The 21454-nt window shown below is 30.9% G+C and overlaps 2 protein-coding genes across 2 annotated transcripts; both read right to left on the bottom strand.

The window, feature by feature from the left end:
- Positions 1-8034: 8034 nt before the first annotated feature.
- LOC107611639 (putative terpene synthase 2) lies at positions 8035-13476 on the bottom strand. The gene is made up of 7 exons (XM_088497694.1): positions 13342-13476; positions 12901-13183; positions 12440-12812; positions 11103-11321; positions 10412-10550; positions 8929-9177; positions 8035-8490 (listed from the first exon to the last, which is right to left on the bottom strand). Exons 1-7 carry the CDS (start codon positions 13474-13476, stop codon positions 8194-8196), a joined length of 1695 nt encoding a protein of 564 aa, XP_088353820.1. The 3' UTR covers positions 8035-8193.
- Positions 13477-16634: 3158 nt separating this feature from the next.
- On the bottom strand, positions 16635-18438 carry LOC107613211 (topless-related protein 1-like). The gene is made up of 8 exons (XM_021109997.2): positions 18325-18438; positions 18083-18208; positions 17857-17966; positions 17582-17747; positions 17354-17463; positions 17189-17258; positions 17013-17086; positions 16635-16700 (listed from the first exon to the last, which is right to left on the bottom strand). Exons 2-8 carry the CDS (start codon positions 18177-18179, stop codon positions 16635-16637), a joined length of 693 nt encoding a protein of 230 aa, XP_020965656.1. The 5' UTR covers positions 18180-18208; positions 18325-18438.
- Between the last annotated feature and the right edge of the window lie 3016 nt (positions 18439-21454).

Here is a 21454-nt window from a genome sequence, read left to right as displayed (position 1 = left end):
AGACCAACTCGCTAGGTGCAACAAAAACTCTCACCATCCGAGTTATTACTTTGAGCCTTCACTTTCAACCTCAAAACTCCATTATTGTTCTTCATTTCTCTGCTGCTGGTGGGTTTGCATGATGGAAAAAATAGGAAAATGCTAAAAAAAAATAAAATTAAAAATGTTGATCGTCCTGAGCTTCATATTATGCACTATCTCAGTTTGCTAGATTATGTAAGTTGGTTTAAAATTTTTTTAATTTTTATAATTATAGTTATTATTGTTAGAAATTTAGTTGTTATTATTATTGTTAGGATCTGAACTTAGAAATATACATAGAATGGTTAGGACTAATTTTAAATTTTTTTTAAAAATTTTTTCACTATTTTTGTATAAAAATTATTATTGTTAGTGTGTTAATTATTATTATTATTGTTAGTGTGTTAATGATGCTATATACATTGTTGTTGCAGTTTAAAAGAAACGCAATATTTTTTTAATTTGTTTAATATTTCTTATTATAATTATTAAAATTTTGGAAGAAGTGAAAAATTAATTGCTTCTGCTTAATTGTGGTCGAATTCAGCTTCGAATGATCCTGAGAAATTGTGGCTCTCGTACATGTGTGACTGTCATTATACCATTCTTATATCCTAACAGTACTTCCGGCTAATCATGTTAACCCGGATAAGCCAATCATACCCTGACCCATACTATGTACACTTCGCATAAAATGTCAACAGTTCAGACTCATACACCCGGTAATCTACGCTTCTTCGTATAGTATACTCTTTTATCGCTTTAATAACAGCTTCCCTGAAACTGAATTCCATCCCAACGGCAAATTCACCATCTGCGACAAAAGAAATTTCTGCCACCAGAACAGCCATACAACCAATTTTAAAAACACAAATATTTAAATATTCGAAAATAAAGGTGAAACAATTTTTACTGCATCAATTATGATAAAAACCTCCAAACTATTTATATTTAACTAATTTACTAACAAATACTTATTTATATTCAACTAATCTACTAATAGATACTAATTTTAATTTAACTAATTTACTAGTTTACCATTCTATACTGATAAATACTAATTTATATTAATATAATTTACTAATTTACTAATAAATACTAATAAATACCAATTTGTATTTACTTAATTTACTAAATTAACTCATAAATACTAACGGATATTTAATTAATTTACTACTTAACCAATAAATTCTAATTTATATTCAACTAAATCAATAACTCTCTTATAAATTTATTATCTTAAAGTTAAATACACAAATAGGTAAACAAAAATAAATACTGATCAAGTATATTTTCACACCTCACTTAGCTACTTGGTCCAACTATCAAGATAAATTAATAAAAAATTCCAATCCTTCTTATAAATACGGAGAATTACGTACGTGCACTGATATAATCTGGAAATTCCAGAACATGCATGGCTTCCAAATCCAAAACTCGCATGAATGATGGCTCCTCAAACGGCACATCGTTTGCCAGTGCAGTTGCCACATCAGACACATCCGGAGCCATAGCTCCGTCACCTTGAACCTCATCTCCATCTGGACTAACAACTTCGTCGTAGTTGCTTTCGAACTCTTCTTCATTGTCACTATTGTAATCTTCTCGTAGAATATTCCGGTCGGCCTCAGATTGCTCAAACTCAACATACAACTCGATGAACGAGAGTTGACTCCGATTTTCAATATACATGGAAAACATATCTTGCATGCTCGCTTCGTCCGTTATATATTTGGTTTGAAACTGGACGAATCCACCAAACACTTGTATAGGATATCTATATAGAATACATGATATCCTTCTTGCCCTCTCAGAATGAATCTTTTCACAGATCACACCTTTGAGCTCTTCAAATGAGATTGTGAAAGGAATCACAACATCTAACGGATTTTCACAAACAAATGTTACTCCTTCAGATGTTTGTAACAAAATCTGACCAAAATAATACACCTTCAATAACACTCTGTCACTCATTTCTCTCAATCACATTAACAAGCTCATAAACTTGGGTTTTAGATTTTTAGCTATTATGCCAAACAAGTAAGGAAACAGAGGAACTAAAAACCAAAAGAAAGAACCGTTGAAGAAGGAGAAGAAGAAGATGCGAGAGTGGTTGTTCTGATCCAGTTTTCACCAACTTTTATTTAAAGTCCCAACCAAATCGGACCATGCGATTACCTTTAGTGAATTCAAAAAAATAATAAAAAACTCAACTCGGACCCTCCGATTTCATAACACAACACAAAAAAAAAAAATCAACACTGCTAACAATTCGGAGGGTCGATTACCATCTTCCAGAATTCTAACATCTCTTCCTCCTCAAATCGGACCTACCAATTTGCTATGCAAAACATGCCACTAAACAACTCGCATGATCCGAATTTTTAGACCTGACACTAACCAAAAAAACTGCCCCATATATTTGTATTGTGCCTTCATGATTCCATATCCAAAAAACACACGCACAAAGCCTCCATATATAAAAAAAAATGAGCCACTCCACATAAGGCCATACCTCTGATCCATTTGATTCAATAAACGATATTATTACCTACATTAATTCAATAAACGACCAGCACTTAAGAAGAAAATAAATAATTTTTAAAAGGAAATCCATTTGGCTTGTAGCGCAATTAATTTAGATAAAATCACGCTGCTTGAAAAAAATATAAACAAGACACATAAATAGTACCGAAGCATTCTGGCACCTTCAACTAAACAAGACACATAAAGAGAATAAATACCACCACAAATCTTCAATTGAGGTCATCCACAATCAATGGTTAATCTCAACAAATTAGAAAGAAATTCCTTCACCGAATAAATTATAACAAAATAACTAAATCTTGAATCTTGACCACTGAATAATAAATACTAATATAATAACATTTTAAGTTACCATACAGCTTTTTAAATAATTTCTGTAATCTTCACTATCTATAAATAATTCAGTGACCATGATTTCCCTCCTCTCAAGCAACATAAACATAAGTCTCATCTTCAATGCATTGGGAAGTCGACCTTTGTGTTGAACTATGCTATGTTTCAAATTGAAGGCAAACCAAACCAAGAAAAACAAATAAATTACAAAGCAGTTAGAACTTAGAACTTAGAACTTACTTCTGGTAGGTAGAGCCAACAACCATTAAGCCAGCAGTGTCAGCTAGCTGTTCCAATTCCCTCAGAGATTTTTCTATCCCAAACACATCCTCATTAGTTAAAATTATTTGTTACAAGAAAAAAAAACAATCATATAACTAAGAATTTTATTAGTTAAAATTATGAATTCAAAAAATATATGTTGAAAAATCAAAGATAATTATATTTTTACATAATACTTGTCTAGTAATTTTTATGAGTAATCACTTTAAATACCTTGTCACCAATCACTCAATCAGGCAATCACCATGCTACCTCAACCTCAACCGCAAATCACGCAGAGCAGAAGCTGCTAAAGACATTGGCACTAAATCTGAGAATGGGGAGAAAGAGAAAGGAGGGGGTAAGGTTACGAAAATAACCTCGCCGGCTTTGCAAGCAGTGTCGACGGCAGATGTGAGGAAGGAAGATCCAAGATCCAAGATCTGAGATCGTCGACTGGTTGAACAGTATCACCGCAACCGGTCTTCTGTACTCAGCATCAATCACCCCCGTACCAACGTCAATCGAATGCTTCAACACAAGACCCGATCGCAGAGCTGCAGAGAAACAAAATTTCCAAAAATCAGCAACAAAAACAATTTTGAAACCATAACATAAACAAAAACGAAGAAATCAGTAATTTCAGTTTCGGTTTCGCCTTCTCTAACAGAGTAACTATTTCAGTTTAACTTGAGAGGGAGAGGTACCTAGATGATCGTAACCGGTGGAGAGAGGAGAAGCCTGAGAGGGAAGAACGACGTTGTCGGAGAACTTCTTTACACGGAGGAGACGAAGGAGAGAGAGAAAGGAGATCGAGAGCGCCGTATGATGTGTTTCATTTAATGAGCTAGGGATTGCAGTTTTTTTTTTTATATACGTGTGAAAACGACGGTTCAAAACCGCCATAATCACCAGAACTGCCACCAAATACAAAGTTAATTATGGCAGCATCAAAAATGTCATAATGTCCGAATATTACGGCGATTCTTTAAAACCGCCGTAATATCAATGCCATTTAAACTCTTTTTTTTGTAGTGAATATTGTATTAGATGGAATTAATTGATCTATTATCTTTATTTGAAATAATATTATAAATTATAGTAACCACAAAAAATATTTTACCTTTCTTATAAACCTGGCTTTTAATAAGGCTTGTACTTGTTCTTCTACAATTTATGTTTTTTCAGGGCCGAACTTCCATCGTTTTTGTTCTACAGGTCGTGAGTTCGGGTAAATAGCGAGCTTGTGACACATAAGGTCGAGGTGTATCTCAGACATATTGGAAGCTTTTCAGGCGAAGAAGTCGGAATTTTGTTGTAAGAGCTTAACGAGGTCTGCTTTTAATTTTTCACTAAGGTTGGCTCCTATACTTGTTTTTTTCCCCTGGTCTTCGATTTGAACCTCTTCAATTTTTTCTCTAGGTTGTGGTCGTAGTTCTTCTCGTGCTCAGACACCTCTGAACTCAACGGCGTTGACTTCTTTACCCTTTATGCTTCTTCGTAGGTTCAAGCTTTTATTATAGCATTTTTGTGCCAACCTCTGATCTCCTCTGATGGTAGCAATTCCCTTTAAAATCGAAAATTTTATGCAGAGATGAGGAGTGAAAACAACCGCAGCTAGTCGATTCAAAGTTGTCCGACCTATCAACATGTTGTAAGCTGATGCTACGTGGACCACAATGTAGTTTATACTCAAAGTTCTAGACTTCAACCCCTTACCAAAAGTGGTGTGCAAGGAGATAAAGCCGAGAGGTTGGATAGGCATATCTCCTAACCCAAAAAGGTTGTCGAGATAAGCTCTCATCTCTTTTTCTTCTAACCCGAGCTTGTCAAAAATGAGTTTGAATAATATATTGGCAAAGCTTCCCCGATCTATCAGAGTTCTGTGGTGGTTTGCATTGTCGAGTATCATAGTGATCACAATAGGATCGTCATGACCAGGTGTCACTCCTTGAATATCTTTTTTGGTGAATGAAATTGTGGAAAAGTCGGCAACGTCGTAGTCCTCCCCGATTTGGTATACTTCCTTGAGATGCCTTTTGCGAGAAGATTTAGTTACTCACCCTCCCGCAAATCTCCATTTTTCATATGTACGTGCCTATCAGGGGGTTTGTGGTGGCCGATCTCATCGACCTTTGTCTTCATCACCTCTCTTTCTTTTTCCAGGATCGTCCGATCTTTTAGCGAGGCATCTCTCTAATGGGTTTTTTCTAACCAGTTTCTCTATCACATTTTTCAGATTATAGCAATCATTGGTAGAATGTCCATATAGTTTGTGATATTCGCAATATTCTGTCCGACTTCCAACTTTCTTGTGCTTAATAGGACAAGGAGGTGAAAGTTTTTCAGTGTGACAGATTTTCCTATAGATGTCGACAGGAGAAACTCAAAGTGGGGTGTAGTTATGATTCTTCGAGGTTTCTCCGAGCTGTATTCCTCTTTTTTCTTTGCTTCTTTATATTTATCTCGAGCTTGATAGGGAGGGTTTTGCCTTAGAACTAGCTCTCTAAGTCGGAAATTCTCTTCCATGTTAATGTACTTCTCCATCCATTTTTGTACTTCATACAAAGAGGTCAGATGTCGGTTAGATATATATTGAGAAACGACTCTTCTTTGAGGCCATTGACCAAACCCATTATCACGCTATTTCTGTAGGTAAATTTTGAATCTCTAAACAAGCTTTGTTGAATCACTCCATATAAAATCGGAGAGTTTCTATGACTTTTAGTTTGACCCCTAGAAGGCTAGGAGCATATTTGACCTTATCTTTTTAAATCAAAAAGCGGGTGAGAAACTTTCTTACAAGATCGTTGAAACAAGTTACTGACCTAGATAGATGGTAGACTATCAAACCACTTCATCGCTGCTTTAGATAATGTCATCAAGAAAGTTTTACAGCGAGTTACATCAGACGCATCAACTAAGTACATCCGACTTTTAAAATTGTTGAGGTGGTGTTTCGGATCGGTCGTTCTGTCATAGAGGTCCATATCATGGCTTTTGAAGATCCTAGGAATCCTAGCCTACATGATCTCTTCAATGAATGGATCTTATCCTCCAAGAGGGCTTTCCTCTCGATCCGCTCGATTACTCTGACTTAAGGCCGGCCTCTAGTTTCGAGAGCTTTTCTTCTAACTTTTTTCGTTGCCGTACTTCTTTTCACAAATCTCTTTCTGCCTCTCTTTGTCGCGCGATCTCCTGTTCAAGTTTCTCTAATCGACCATGGTACCCGTGTACGAGTCCCATGATCTCGGTTAGATGCAAGGGTTCTTCAATCTCTGGTGGATGTATCTTTAAATGGATTCTCCTTGGTAGAGGATTTTTTGATGTTCCCTCCCCGTGAGGACCACTCGTTCTATCATGCCGTGGAGGTATCATGAGTGCTCGGTCATCGTTATGAGGTTTTGGTTCTGACTCCGACACCATGTGTCCGTCCTCGAGCTGATTGTCCGCCATGATTGGCTATAAATTTCTAGGTCTCCGGTAACGGCGTCAATGTTTCAAGGGTTACCTGAAACTAGATTGAATTTAGCCTAGACGTAAGGTCTAAACTCTTTCTGAGGCAGCGTCCGATTTGTATTGGTGCCGAGGTGCCGCCGTCCGAGTTCTTCGTGAGGAGGTCGGGGTGGCACCTGCAAGGGACTCCGATGCTTAAATTAGCAAGGGTTTAAAACAGGTTTTTAGTAGATTGGATTCTAAATATACCTGAGGATATTAGTATATTATTTATAGTAGAAAAGATAATCACCTTTTAGAGTAGTTCAACCTTTAATGATGGATAATTGTTCCTTTTTTTAGGAAAGTTGTTGAGATCTCCCTTTTAGATAAGTGAGAGATATTTTAGGAGTTAATTATTTATTCACATAAATAGGCTGAACTGTCGTGGTCGTGCCCGACCTCTAGAGGTCGGATAGGGATAGTAGTTGAATCTCTTGAGTGAGCTACATTTTTGGACTTGGCTATATCTTTGAGTTAGAGTATAAATAGATGCTTTCAAAAGTATTTTTATCTTTTAAAAGTACAAATATATAGTATTTTTTATTTATCAAATGTTAAATGAGGAGTTTGTATGTTTTATAATTTTTTCAAAATATTTTATCAAAGTCAGCCTTAGTCCATTGGATAAGAAGTTTAATTTTTTCAATAATTTTTTATTCACTAAAAATTTTCAAGAATTATTAAACTAGTCTTTCTTTCATTTTTAATCAAAATCAATTTCAAGTATAAATAAATAAGTTTTTAACAAATTTTATTATTAGACAATTAAATCTCCAAAAAATTTATTATAAAACAAATTAATCCACTCAAAATAACAAAGAGACCATTTTATTTCATGATAACACAAAAACTTATAAAAAATAAAAATTCATTACGGCCAAAATGTCTAATCTTAATTTTGTTAGAGATTGCTCTCTTTTTTTGTTTTATTGACAAAGTAGTAACTAGTGAGGCAGAAGATTTCGACACATAGATAATGGACCAATTACACAATAACGAAAAATTCTATATGATAATAAGAGTTTATTGTTTTTAGTTATTAATTAGTCATTAATATTTAAAAGTGTAGACTAAAATATATATTATTAAATTACAAAATTAAAAAAATTAAAATAATAACTAAAAATAATAACAAAAAATATAAATTTTAATGATTTTTTAGTATTTTTTACAATAATTAAGTGTTATATTATAGCATTTCATAAACAATAAAGATTGTAAATTTTATTATTACAATAAGGGTAAATAGCTAGATAATTCAAAGGATAATATATTAACAATCCTACTAAGTAAATAATGAGAAATACAAATAACGTGAACAACTGATTGTATTTAAGGCCTATTAATCATATTATATTTAATTAATTCAAAATTTAAATTTTAAAATTAAAATTATTTTTTTAATCTATTATTTATATTGTTAAAAAAAACGTTATTCCTCTTTACTTTCTCATATGTTAAATAAGAAAATTCTCCTCTAATTTTATTAGATTATATTTTGCTTAGGCATAAGAGGTTTCATATCCTTCCTTCTCATGTTATTGGCACCGGATCCACAAGCAAAGCTTCGATGCATTTCTTCATTTTTCCTTCAGCATGAGTGTAACAATCTTCATCTTTGTACATCACATCCATAAACCGTGCCAGGTTGAGAATATTCATTAGAAACGGCCTTGGAACTTCTGTTGGCTTGAGGCATTCCTCATTTATATCCTTCCAAGCATCTGTAACTCCTTTTTGCAATTCTTGAATGGCTTCTTCTTTAGATATATCACATTCTCTCATATAGCATTCTAAATATGAGACAATATGTTCTCTTTTCTGTTCAAGCTGTATAATATTATGAGATTTAGTTTTTAAAATAATTTTTACATAACTAAAGAATAAGGAAAAACATTCAAAAAATAAATTACTCATTAAAATTTAATTATAATGTGAATTGAACTTTTAAAAAAGCGATGTGCCCACAAAAATGAGCACTATGTATTTTTGTGTAACAAAAATATTTAAAAAATAATAAAAATCAGTTTAAAATAGCCAAAATTTTCTTATTATTTTACATTCTTTAATTATTGTTAAAATAAATGGATAATTTTAAATATAATAAACATATAATTATAAATGTTACATGTATATATAAAATTTTAAATGTTAAATTATATAAAATAATTTTGATTATTATCTTTCTAGTATTATTTAATTTAGTGGCTAATTTTTGTATATATATTTAGTATGGTAGTTAAACTTTTGTGTTGAGTTTGTATATACCTCATTAGAGACAATGTCATCCATGGACCTGCAAATAATTGTGGAAGCTGTAACAATTTTGGGTTTACTTGTTACCCATTTGAAGATGTCTTCTGTGGCCATATCTTTCATGCCAATGTAAGAAACTGTTATTAGCATCGGATAACCAGATGTTATTGTTGATGTTTTGATGTATTCTGTCATTATTGGTATATACTTGTTATTCAACCATTTGATCTCCGTCATGTAGGCCTGAATTGTCTTCTGAAACTGCCATTCAACACATATTATATAACAAAATCATTATTGATAATAATGTATTTAAAATATTATTGTTCATACCCTAGCCTAAAACTAAAAGTTAGGTCTAAAGTAAGATAAAATTCAATTCTACAATGACTATGTGTTTGACTTTATATATATATATATATATATATATATATATATATATATATATATATATATATATATATATATATATATATATATATATATATGTGGAGTCATAGCAATCCCTAGATAAAAGGAAAAATAACTACCTACTAGAATAAGAGGGAAAGTTACAAGAGTGACCATTATATATTTATATAAATATCTCTTCTGTCTTGGGTATTTTTTAACTCTAAGGTAGCGTTTGTTTTGAAGTACTGAGACAAAGACTGAGAGATTGAGACTCAGTATCATGTTTGTTAATTTAGAGACTGATAATAAAATTTTTGTCTCTATCTCTAAAATTTCAGTATTTCAGTACCTCCAAAAAGTAGGGACACAGGGGACTGAAATTTTTAGAGATTGAAACTGAAATTTTAATAACATTTTATACCTAAAATACTTTCATTTTAATTAATTAATTCCAATTTTACCCTTTGTGCAAATTAAATTAGAGTTTCATTCTTATTTCAATTCCTGTATCCCATTTTGCACCAAATAGAATACTGAGATTTATTTCGATCCCTGTCTCTTAGTCTCTATCTCTCAGTCTCAGTCTTTCCGTCTCTGTCTCTCCACCAAACGCTACCTAATATACTAAAAAACTATCTAAAATCCTTACTAACTTATAAGTATTAAAGTTCCTTACAGAATCACTTCATATCTCCTCACAAAAAATTCAGGCGAAGATATCGAATTTTTTACCTAAAAACATCTTAGATCTCACGTTCAAATTCAAATTACTGTAGTTCTAGATAAGTCTCGAAACAATTGTAATGTGATGAATTCAATTAATTTTATTAAGGATATACACGCCAACCAAAGAAACAAACATGAAGTATTTAGACTAATTTACCATTAATTTACATGTTGGATGCACTCTATTTTCAAATTGAATAAGGTTAACAACAAAACAAGTAAAATATTATCGAAATCAATTTAGATTAGTTTCATCAACTCACTCGTTTATTTAAGTAAGTGTTGTATATTTATATCCCTTCTTATGTGAAAGATACTGTAAACAACCAAAATAACAAAAATAACATATTGTAAAATGGTCAAAAGAGAATCTTACTTCTTTTATGGCATATTTAATGCAATGTACTCTTCCTTGCTTCTCAAGTTCTCGTTCGGCTTCTTCAAAAATCTTGAGGAGAGACACATAAATTAATTTCATGTATTTTGGAAGATTATTCAAACAGCCAATATCCCACCTAGAATGAAACAACTTAAAAAGTTTAATTTGGTACCAATGCAATAATATCACAAATCTCCTGACCATTAATTCCAAATTAAATTTCAAATCTTAAAACTAAGAAAGGCATGATATTTTTCTTAAGAATTTCAGATACGAAGAAATAAAGGTTTTGGTTGTTGACTATGTTGTATGGTTTTTTACTTTAGCTCTTTAGAAAAAATTAGAAAAATTTTGGAAAAATGCACAAATGGTTGGAAAAATGCACAAATGCACAAATGGAGTTGCAACCTCAATAGATTTTTTAAGAATTTTGAAATTAATAAAAAGAAGAAAATCCAAAATCGATTTAAATTGATAACAAACTAATGAAATTAATTAATTGCATTAACTCTGTTAATAAATGAAAGAGTTATGAGAGAGAGAGAAAAAAACTCAAAAAAGAGTGAGAATCTAATGAAAATAGAAAAATTGATAATATAATTAATTTTATTTAAAGTTAGAGTATAAAATATTAGGTTGACTACCTAGCATAACAAAAAATATTGTCTATTTATAATTTTTTACCAACCTTTCAATTGCCTCAGTGAAAAGTTTTAGTTCATCTATAGTTCCATAAGCATCGTATGTATCATCAATAATTGATGTAAGAGCCAATAATTTTGTCAATATTTTTCTAGCTTGAGAATATTGGGGCTCAAAATAAACCGCTAGAACCCAATTACAACATTCCACAATTCTATCTCGAGCATATGGAAAATTTGCAGCAACGTCAAGCTTCTTCCACCACCTAAAATTAAAGAACAAAAACACAATAACAATGACAATAAGAACAAGAAGCATTCTTGGAAAACAATATAATTATGGTGTGTTTAGTAAATAAATAATTTAGTGATTGATGTGATTAATTCGGTTAATTAAGTAGACTACTTAAGAGAGAATAAAAATTATTTATTTAATAATTAGCAAAAAAAATGAACCTCCAAAATTCAAACATTATGTATTTAAAATTCAAAATGTAATTATCTAATTAATTATTTTATGTGTATATTAAAAATTAAACACCAAATTAATCACATACATAGAATGATAGAATATATATTAAAATATAAAATATATATTAAAAATAAATTATACAATAATATATATTTATACATAAAGATATAATAACTAATTTGTTAGTTAATTTTTTTGTGCACATCAGACTTTTGTTAACTTAAATATGTATTAAATTATTGTTGACTGTTTTAGTTTTGTTGTTTTCCCACGTTTATCTTATTGATGCAAGGTGCACAAGGTATGCTTAATTAGGCGATGAGGTCCCTCCTGGCCCTATTTAGAGGTCTAGCAATAATAATACAAAATTATTGAGGAAAAAAAATCTTTTTACAAAATATATATTTTTTTTGTTTGGATTTCTTTCAATAATTTTTTCTTATTTTTATCTTGTAATAATTTTTTGTTTTTCTTTGTGTTGTTTATTTTCATTAATTTGACGTGACAATGTATATTAGCACAGAAATTAAAACACAGCTAACATAACTAATAAAATATAAAAAAGGTTACGGGACTATAAAAATTTATTATTATTCACTATTATTTTTAGTTATTAATCTAATTTTTTTAATTTAATAATTTAATAACATATTTTAATCTTTTTTTAAATATTAATAATAAAAAATAATAAATTTTAGTAATTCTCTAATATTTTTTATAAATATATCAGCAATTAACCTACTATAACATAAACATTAAAAAAAAAAATAACAGTCTAATTCTCAATATATATATACCGAAACTAAACATTTTAAACTTTTGTGGAACAATATAAACATTTAACTAAAATGATGAATTTGAAACTTATTTAACCTAGTAGGATGATTTTGTGGTTAAAATTAAAGAGCTTACTTGCAAATGTTGCCAACTTCTTTTCGATGCAAGTTTTGTAGGAAATTAAAGTCTAATTTTGCAAGAGTGAGTAGAATTTGATTATGGGTTGGATCTTCTTCATATATTGAAATAAAACGGCGTGCCTCCAATCTCGGCAAACCTCGGTGTAAAGATTGCTTTAAACTATAATTGACTTGTGCTGCAAGTGAAGGCTTCAATTGGGTCGCAATGGATTTAAGTTTAGTGGAAGCGAATGCATAAGCTTCATCTAATATTTCTTCTCCATGAATTCTGAGATGACATGCTTCATACAACTCTACCAATCCCTCCACATCCTTCACAAGTTTTTCACTGAAATTTCCATTCTCATCCTTGTATTTGTTGAACACATCTAGATATTGTACAAAAATTAAACTAAGGTTATTATTTAAAGCCAAAATATAAAAATAAGCTAAAAAGAATAGGAAAAAGGTATATACTTGGTGAAACGTGATATCCTTGTTGCCTTAATAACCTAAAAAGCAAAGCAAGTAAGCGAAGGTTATCATCAACAATTATTATTTCTCCATTTTGGGTATAATTCTTGTGAATTTGTTGCAGCACTTCATCAATCTCGCTTTCAAAGTGATAATGAATCCCCAAATGACATATTAAATCAATCAAGTTAACTATTTCTTCAATGGGTTTAGAGATATCAATAAGCATTTTGACTACTTCTTTCTTCAGTTTTTCAATTTGTGCCTTCGTTTCATCATCAAATTCCTGCATTGTATCCATGTGTTGAAAGTCTTAATAAAGAAACAAAATAATAAAATAAAAGATATATATACCTAAATGCTTATATATATGTGTATAAATATATGTAAATTTTAAAATACCATAATCACTATCTATAGCTACCAATATATATATATACATACCATGGATTGTGAAGCATATTGAAGGAAATGATCCTTCCAAATACTAGGATGATAATTTGCAGTGTTCCGATCACGCGTGTTGAATTTTGCATCAGGTTTGAAGCAATCAAGTACTGAAGTGTTAGTATTAGACATCCTTGATTTTTTTGAGGATCGGATTCTATGTTATAACTTCTATAATAGATACCCTTAATATATATAACTATATAAGTATGGAACAAGTTTTAAAATTCCGTGCCATACAGGGTATAAAATTATAAGAGGAATGATAAAGGGTAATCAAAATTTATTATTTTTATTTATTAATTAGTTATTAATATTTAAAAACATGGAATAAAGTATATTATTGAATTATTAGACTAAAAGAATTTTATTTTGTGCATGCAATAATTTATTGGCTAATAGTAAACCCTTAAATGGAGTTCAGTATCATGGCGGACTAATCTTTACCTCGTCGAACTGGGAGATACCGTAAGAAATCAAAAAATAAATTACTAGACTAAAAAAACTATATACTAAATGAATTGAGTTGATAGTTAAGTAATGACTAAAAATAAAAAATTCTTATAGTCTTTTAGTATTTCTCTAATTATAATTTATAATAGATAAAATAAATTAATATGCCTTTTATATAAAGAGTTTGTTTAGGTGTAATTAAATTGTTAAAAAATTATTTTTTTATTTTATTTTTTAGTATGTTTGATAAATTTTTAATGGTAAAAATAAAAATACTAAAAAATAATTTTTTTATAAGCTATAATTTACATCTCTTTTAAAAAGATCTTTATACTTAAAAAATAAATATTTTTTACATAATAAATAAATAAAAATATATTTTAATATTATTATACTTAAACATAATTAATAGATAAAATGATCTATTTATATAAAATATTTAAATATAAAATTATTTTTATATTTTTAAAAAATATTTAAAAAAATAAATCAAAAAAATATTTTTTAAAAACTCAACCAAACAAATGCAAATTATAACTACATAAGTTTTAAAAAATGTAATGAGCATTTTTAATAGAAAACGAAATATATGATATATGGTCGTTGAAAACAATAATTAAAGTAGAAGTAGTTATAATTTTGTTGGTATATGTACAAAAAATATATATTAACTTACATCACTATAAAAAATTATTAGAATAGTGACTGATTCTGATGGTCACTAAAACCTTGGTCATTAATTTAAAAATAGCGACCAATTTTGGTCGGTAGCGACCGATTTTCTATCATTGCCACCAAATTAGTACTAAATGATATTGATGGCTAAATCGATTGCTAATAAAATCGGTCGCTAAATAGCGACAACTTTTTTTGTCGCTAAATTGGTCATTGAGAGAATCGATCGCTGATAAAATCAGTAATTAAATCGGTCGCTGATGCCTGGTTTGAAAATCTAAAATTAGTAACTAAATCGGTCACTGAATGTAATTTAGCGACAAAAATTTTTTTGGTCCTAAAAATTCTATATCAGTCGCTAAATCAATCGCTATTAGCAACTAATTTTTTCGGTCGCTATTTTGATAATTTTTTGTAGTGCATAAATTAATTTGAAAAATCAAATAAATAGAAATTAGAAAATTTTGATAAGAAATAGAATTCATTAATGATAATAAATTACAATTACTTTTTTTTAATATTTCTTTAGTTAAAATGTTCTATTTTAAAGAAAAATAAATAAAAAGAATATTTCATCTCATACTAACACATGATATCACTGATGATCTACGTTAGTACGCTATGTCAGCACATCTTTAATAAAAAATACTAAAAAATTTAATTTAAATAACAGATGTTAATTTTAGAGATTAAATTAACTAAATTAACTACTAAACTAAAACTTTAAAAACAATTTAAAGCCCGAATAATTTCAAACACCAATATTAATATTTAGTCTATGGAGATTTTATCATAATTCACGCACATGTTTTTTACTTAAATATTTAAGACATGCCTGCCATTTAATTTTGAGTACCACTTGTTGTTTCGTATAAGGAATTTTCTATAGCACTAACGTGTCTATCATTTATGTTCATCTCAGATTTATTATAGAAATGTAGTCATCAATTTCATAGACATTATACCATAGCCATCTTAAACGTCATCTCTTTTATTATATTTATAACCTAACAATGTTTTTTTCTTTTTTCATCATCATTCCACTCAAAAAATCTTATTAGTAAAAAATTAAAGGATAAATTACTAAAAATACATTTAAATTTTGTTATCGACAAAAATATTTTTAAATAATTTTAAAATGTGTTAAAATATCCAATATTAAATATATATTTTCAAAAATACTTTAGAAATTAAATTTTGATGCGATTATTTACAAATATGATTAAAAAAATTACATATTTTTATCTTTAAAATTTAGTAATTTTTCGTGAAGAGTCAAATTTCTGCAATATCCGCAAGCACAAATAAAAAAATTATTTTAAAATATGATGAAAACTTACTTCCTATAAAATTGATAGCAGAAAATAGTTAACTGATAATTTAATTCACTACAACATTTTCAGGTTGAGGCAACATTTAAAAAGTGTTGCCTAAAGACTGACAAAAAGTTGCTTTTGCTCTATGACAACACTTTTGGACCTAAGGCAACGTTTTTGGACGGCGTTGCATATGCAGCCGTTGCCTTAGATCAAGGCAACACTTTTTTGTTTCAAAAGCAACGCTTTTGAGAGCAACACTTGGTAACTGTTGCCTTTGGTTGAAAAATTAAACAACAACACTTCAAAAGTGTGTTTGAGACAACACTTTTGCAATGTTGTCTTTTCTCATATTTTGACCACTACTAAAAAATGTTGCCTATTTACAATAAAATTCAACCATTTTATGTGTTGCTTATAAGTTTGAATTTGCAATACTTTAAAGTGTTGCCTATTAGTTTTGAATATGCAACCTTTTAAAGCATTGCCTTTTCTTTTGAATATGCAACCTATACAAGTGTTGCCTTTTCTTTTGGATATGCAACCTATACAAGTATTACTTTTTTTTTTAGATATGCAACCATACAAGTGTTGTCTAATATTCAAAATATACAACTAATAAAAGAATTGCCTTTTTGATAAAAATAAAAATTACTTTTGTAATAAAAATACAAAAAAATAAAATTTACAATAAAATTTTTTGTTCATACATGTGTAATTATTTTAAAATTTACAATAAAATGGGAATCAAGTAACAACAAATTCCTAACACAATTTTCGCCACTAAGTCTAAAAACACGTTACATTAAATCTAGGTGGTTTTCAACGAGGATCAAGAAATAAAAGCTAGATAATATTCACCCCTGCATCCAGAATCACCGATCCACAAGACTCCCCAAAAGCATTAAAAGCCTGTAACAATAATAGAAAATCAGGGGGGAAGTTATGTTCGTAATTCCACCTTTTTTTTTTTAATTCCAACTCTGAATAGTGCTATGTTTTTTCCATTCCAAATAATAATAATAAAGGTTTAGGGAATAGTACTAGAATAACATACATGCTTTTAGAGTCTTCTAATCAATGAAATTTCGCTCCTTAATTAAAGGTACAGATACTTGACAAGCAATAAATAAATTTTGTAAGCATTGCAAATGGTTATAAGTAAAATCTAATGTAAGAAGATAGAATTATCCAATGTGTATGCATGCAAATGTTTGTGTCTACCTCCAGGTGCTGCTGTACTTCATCGCCACCATGATAAGAGTATATCTGAACAATGTGCCTTGCGTAAGCAACTCCTGTTTGTTGAACAAAGTCATATTAATGATTGGTTGCGTTGACTTCAGAAAGTATACATTAGAGAATATCATAAATGAATAATTTAAAAACTTTCAACTTACGGAATAAAGCACCATCTGGACTCCAAATCACACGGTTGATAGAAACATCTGGATCTTTGACAAGAGCAGCCTGAATTGCACATATATAGCTTTATTTCAGTAACTATAAGTTACAAGTAGCCGGGCTTGGTATAAAAATTCATGTATAAAGGAGAAAAGGGGAACCTGAAATGGCATTGAACAGGCACTAAGATCCCAAACTTTGAAATTCCTCAAGACCAACCACTCCGTAGAACCCACTTCCCACAAAGCAATGTCCCCAACATTTGTACCAACTGATACATTGGATGAAAAGAAGGAAGAACTTATGTTTAGCTGAGAACAATAACATCAAATACACACAATTAACTCAAGTGAAAAACACTATTGAAAGGTCTTAGAAAGGCAGCAGACCAAGAAGTATAGTCTGTTGAACTGGATGGAAGTCCATGCTCATAGGAGATGAATCCTGGTTCAGAGTCCGCATAATAGTCTTTGGCAAGTCATATGGTGCATTAAAAGCCTGGCCATGACCATGACCTGGGAACGTGGCTGACAACACATTGACAGGAAGATTTACCTGCACAACATGATGAAAAGTTGATGCCAGAAATGTGAGTTGTAAAAATTTGTATAGATAAGAATTACAAGACCACTAGTGATTTTTTCCCTAAGTGTTATCAGATTACCTCATCCGACATTCCCATTGGTCTTGTTCTCTTAGAGACATGATTTGAATCTCCAGATGGGTAGTCAACAGAAGGATTAGTTGGAAGGGTCCTAGGGTCCTTCAAAGTAGCTTAAATAAGACAATGAAACTTGTCAGAAGTAAGAGATTAAATTTAGAACCATAGCCAATTAGATGTTAAAACCACTACAAACTCGAGAATAGCAGGCCGCAAGAAAATGTATTACCAGGGATTGATGGTGCACCAAGACCTATAGCAATACCAAGACCTATAGTGGCTCCTCTAGAAACTGCAGCATGTGCTACAATGGTAGGATTTGACATCCAACCAGCCAGGGGTGTTGGCACAGGTGCTAGAGTAGGTTGAAAAGGCTATACACATTAACCACAGAATAGTCCAGCACCAAAATAAGAACCAAAAGATAACAATATGTAATGCCTACGAAACCAAATCAGTAAAGTAGCCCACCCCATGTGCACCAAGAGGAGGAAACCCTCCAGCCTTTGGCAAGGATCCTAGTAGTGGATTATTAGCAGGAGATGGAGCTCTTGCACCGTTGGGTTGTCCACATGAGTGATCCACAAATTACTGAAAGGTGAAACTTGACATTTAGTTAGTTAGTATATTACTATATCAAGGATCATAAATAGAAAATCTTGGTACCAGAGCATATGAGCATATGGTCGTACAATGCAAACATTAAAACATATAAGAAGGGAAGGCAAATGATAACATATCCACTGATTACCTCAGCTGCTACCACAAGTAACCTGCACATATACCAATGAAGCTTAGTTTTTATTATTGAGATGCATAAAATCTCTTCAATATAATAGTATTATCTTAAAGCTATACTGTTATAGAAAAGCAATACATTTTTTATACAAGTTATGTTCAATTAAGTTAATTGCCAAAAAACTTAGACCACTATATGTATATCACTTAGCTCAGAATTTAAGAAATTAATACCACTAAGCCTGGAACTGGAAGATCTGTGCGCAAAATGGAAAAATCTCCTCAGTGTTTTCCATCAGAAGAAAGAAAACCTTGGCAGGAGCATCAGCAACTGTGAAAGCTTCTGCGGTTGCCCGTACTAACCACAAGCTAGGGAAAACATTGAAAATTCAGCACAAGAAACTCAGAAAATACACACATCATGATGATGAAAGTGAAAATAGAAAGAAAAGGAAAAATACACAGTACATACAGTTGTTTCTGAACATGTTTGGGCCTCGAACCTCAAAGCATATTCAATAAGCACATACACTAGACCCTCTCAAAGAACATATATACATCCTAAACACATTCCTCAATTTCCCCAATTTGAGAATAGAATTAGCTTCCTAAGATTACAGAGGAGAAAAAACCCTAACCTAAGACATGATTGCAGTGAGCAGTAAGGATTACAGCAGAGACAGCTCAGGCAGAGCAGCGAGGACGTAAGGCATTGGCGAGCCGACGACAACCATCGAGCAGCGATGACAACCAGAGACGACTCAGGCAGCGCAAGGCGGAAAAGAGGGATTACAGCAGCGGCGGATCCGGCAGCGCAGGTAGAAATGGCAACGGCAGTGCAAGTCAGAGATTTCAAAATGGCGGAGAAGAGCAGAAGTTTCAGCTAACAAAAAAGCTTTTCATCAGCTTAGTAAAATGCCATACATGAATGTGCATTGTGAAGAACAGAGGGAAATCGATTCTCCCATAAAAATTAATTCATGTGAATTAGTTATATATAATTAGTGCACTATCAATATTTCCAAACTTTTTATTGATGAATAAACTGAAGATAACTCAAACCACTGATTGTGTAGAGGAGTAAGACAATGTTCTTAAAAATAAACAGAATAGAGCAAGTGCAACACCTTGTAATCTTTTTTTCATCATTCATCTTTTTTTGAAGCTCACCATTAGTAACACTTCTTTGATAATCTTCATAGGAAAACACAGAGCCATAAGATGCCTGTGTTCAAAGATTGGCAACTAAGCACTCCCAAACACAAAACAGAACAACAAAATACAAACCTAAGAATGCAATACTATTTTATAAAAATTATGAAACAATTAAACTATAATCACATTGCTAAATTGTGATTACTCAAAAAAGAAACAACAATTTAAATCAAACCTAAGAGGTATTTGAAGGTGAGCGACAAATTGGTAAAGTCTTTGTCCTTCGACATGATCGAGCTCGAAACTACAAAAACAATGAAAAGAAGAAAAGGATTATGTGAGCTTCTTCAATCGATTAAACTGAAAGAGATGTGCGTGGAGAGAGAGAGAGATGTATACTGGAACTATTGTTATTAATTCAACTAAATTAATCAAGTAGTATGTAAAATCAATCTACAAGCCTTCAACGACGACGATGGAGGAAGAGATGCTGAGGATCGAGGCTGAGGCGAGAGGCTTGAGTGAAAGAGGTGAACGGCGGAGAGTTGTTGATTTGCCTGAGAGGATAGAGCACGACACCACGGCGGAGCAGAGCAAAGGTTTCAGAACGGCGCGAGCAGAAAAACACGACGGAGCAGAGCAGAACAAGGCGTGAGCTCGAGTAATGAGAAACACGACGACGGCGAGCAGAGAAGAGGGATTACAGTAGTGGCAAATCTGGCAGCGCAAGGTAGAAATAACAACAACAGCGCAAGGCAGAAACGGTGCTGGAGGTGAAGAAAGTGGCGGTGGCAACTTCTCTCTCCGTCATCTTCTTCTCCTTCTTTCTCTTCTTCCTCGTTTGATGGCAGTTCTCCCTTTCTTTTCTTCTCTTTATCACTCTCTGTCTCTCTCTCCTCACCGTGCATTTTTTCCTTCTGTCTTCTCTTTTTCCTGTGCAATGTAATTAATTTTGTATTTTATTATTTTTTTTGTTATTAAGTTGGATTTGTTTTATTTTAAAATTAGTAGAAAATGATAATCAAAGTTAAAATATGTATTAAGGATAAAATTTATTTTTTAGAAGAGGCATTAAAAACTTTAGACAACACTTAAAAAATAAAGTTTAAAATAAATTTAAAGACAACTCTTATAAAAAGTAAGATATTAACTTTATAATAGTTGTTTCTGTATATTTAATGGGGCAACACTTAATAAGTGTTTTTTAATTTATCAAAGACATCACTTATAGTGTGTTGATTTAAAATATGTTGTTATAGTTCTATTTTTTTGTCACTAGTATAAAGTGTTATCTATATATATTTTAGACAACATTTTTAAAGTGTTGTTTTGAATATATGTTGCAATAGACAAAAAATGTTGTAGTGATTAAATATATTAAATTATTTAATAATTTTTAATGATTAATTTCACATGAATTTAAAATAGTGGTAGAACATGAATTTTTCCTAAATTTATTAACAACATTTATTTTGAATTATTGAATTATTGCTGATTTTCATGAATTATTGAATGGTATCGCTGTCTTAAAAGATACACATATAAATAAGGAACTTATATATCCATAAAAAGGAGCTATTTTCTTTGTAGAAATTAAACCAATATTAGTAACTAGTATAGTAATTAATTAGTCAAAAGTATATTGATATAGGGGTGACCTAATTTTCTTTTTAAATGTAATCTATACATCTATTATGAAATCCAGTTT

The sequence above is a fragment of the Arachis ipaensis genome, chromosome B8, assembly GCF_059453495.1.
Source record: "Arachis ipaensis isolate K30076 ecotype BB chromosome B8, ASM5945349v1, whole genome shotgun sequence".
NCBI lineage: Eukaryota > Viridiplantae > Streptophyta > Magnoliopsida > Fabales > Fabaceae > Arachis > Arachis ipaensis.
This window is presented reverse-complemented; position numbering and strand designations above follow the sequence as displayed.

Coding starts and splice junctions, on each gene's coding strand:
- LOC107611639 (XM_088497694.1), bottom strand. CDS start 13,476: ATGTCTAATACTAACACTTCAGTACTTGATTGCTTCAAACCTGATGCA. Junction 12,813..12,900: donor AGGATATCACGTTTCACCAA/GTATATACCTTT, acceptor TACAATATCTAG/ATGTGTTCAACAAATACAAG. Junction 11,322..12,439: donor GAAGTTGGCAACATTTGCAA/GTAAGCTCTTTA, acceptor CTTTAATTTTAG/GTGGTGGAAGAAGCTTGACG.
- LOC107613211 (XM_021109997.2), bottom strand. CDS start 18,179: ATGTCAAATCCTACCATTGTAGCACATGCTGCAGTTTCTAGAGGAGCC. Junction 17,748..17,856: donor CAATGGGAATGTCGGATGAG/GTAATCTGATAA, acceptor CATGTTGTGCAG/GTAAATCTTCCTGTCAATGT. Junction 16,701..17,012: donor AAGTACAGCAGCACCTGGAG/GTAGACACAAAC, acceptor TTATTGTTACAG/GCTTTTAATGCTTTTGGGGA.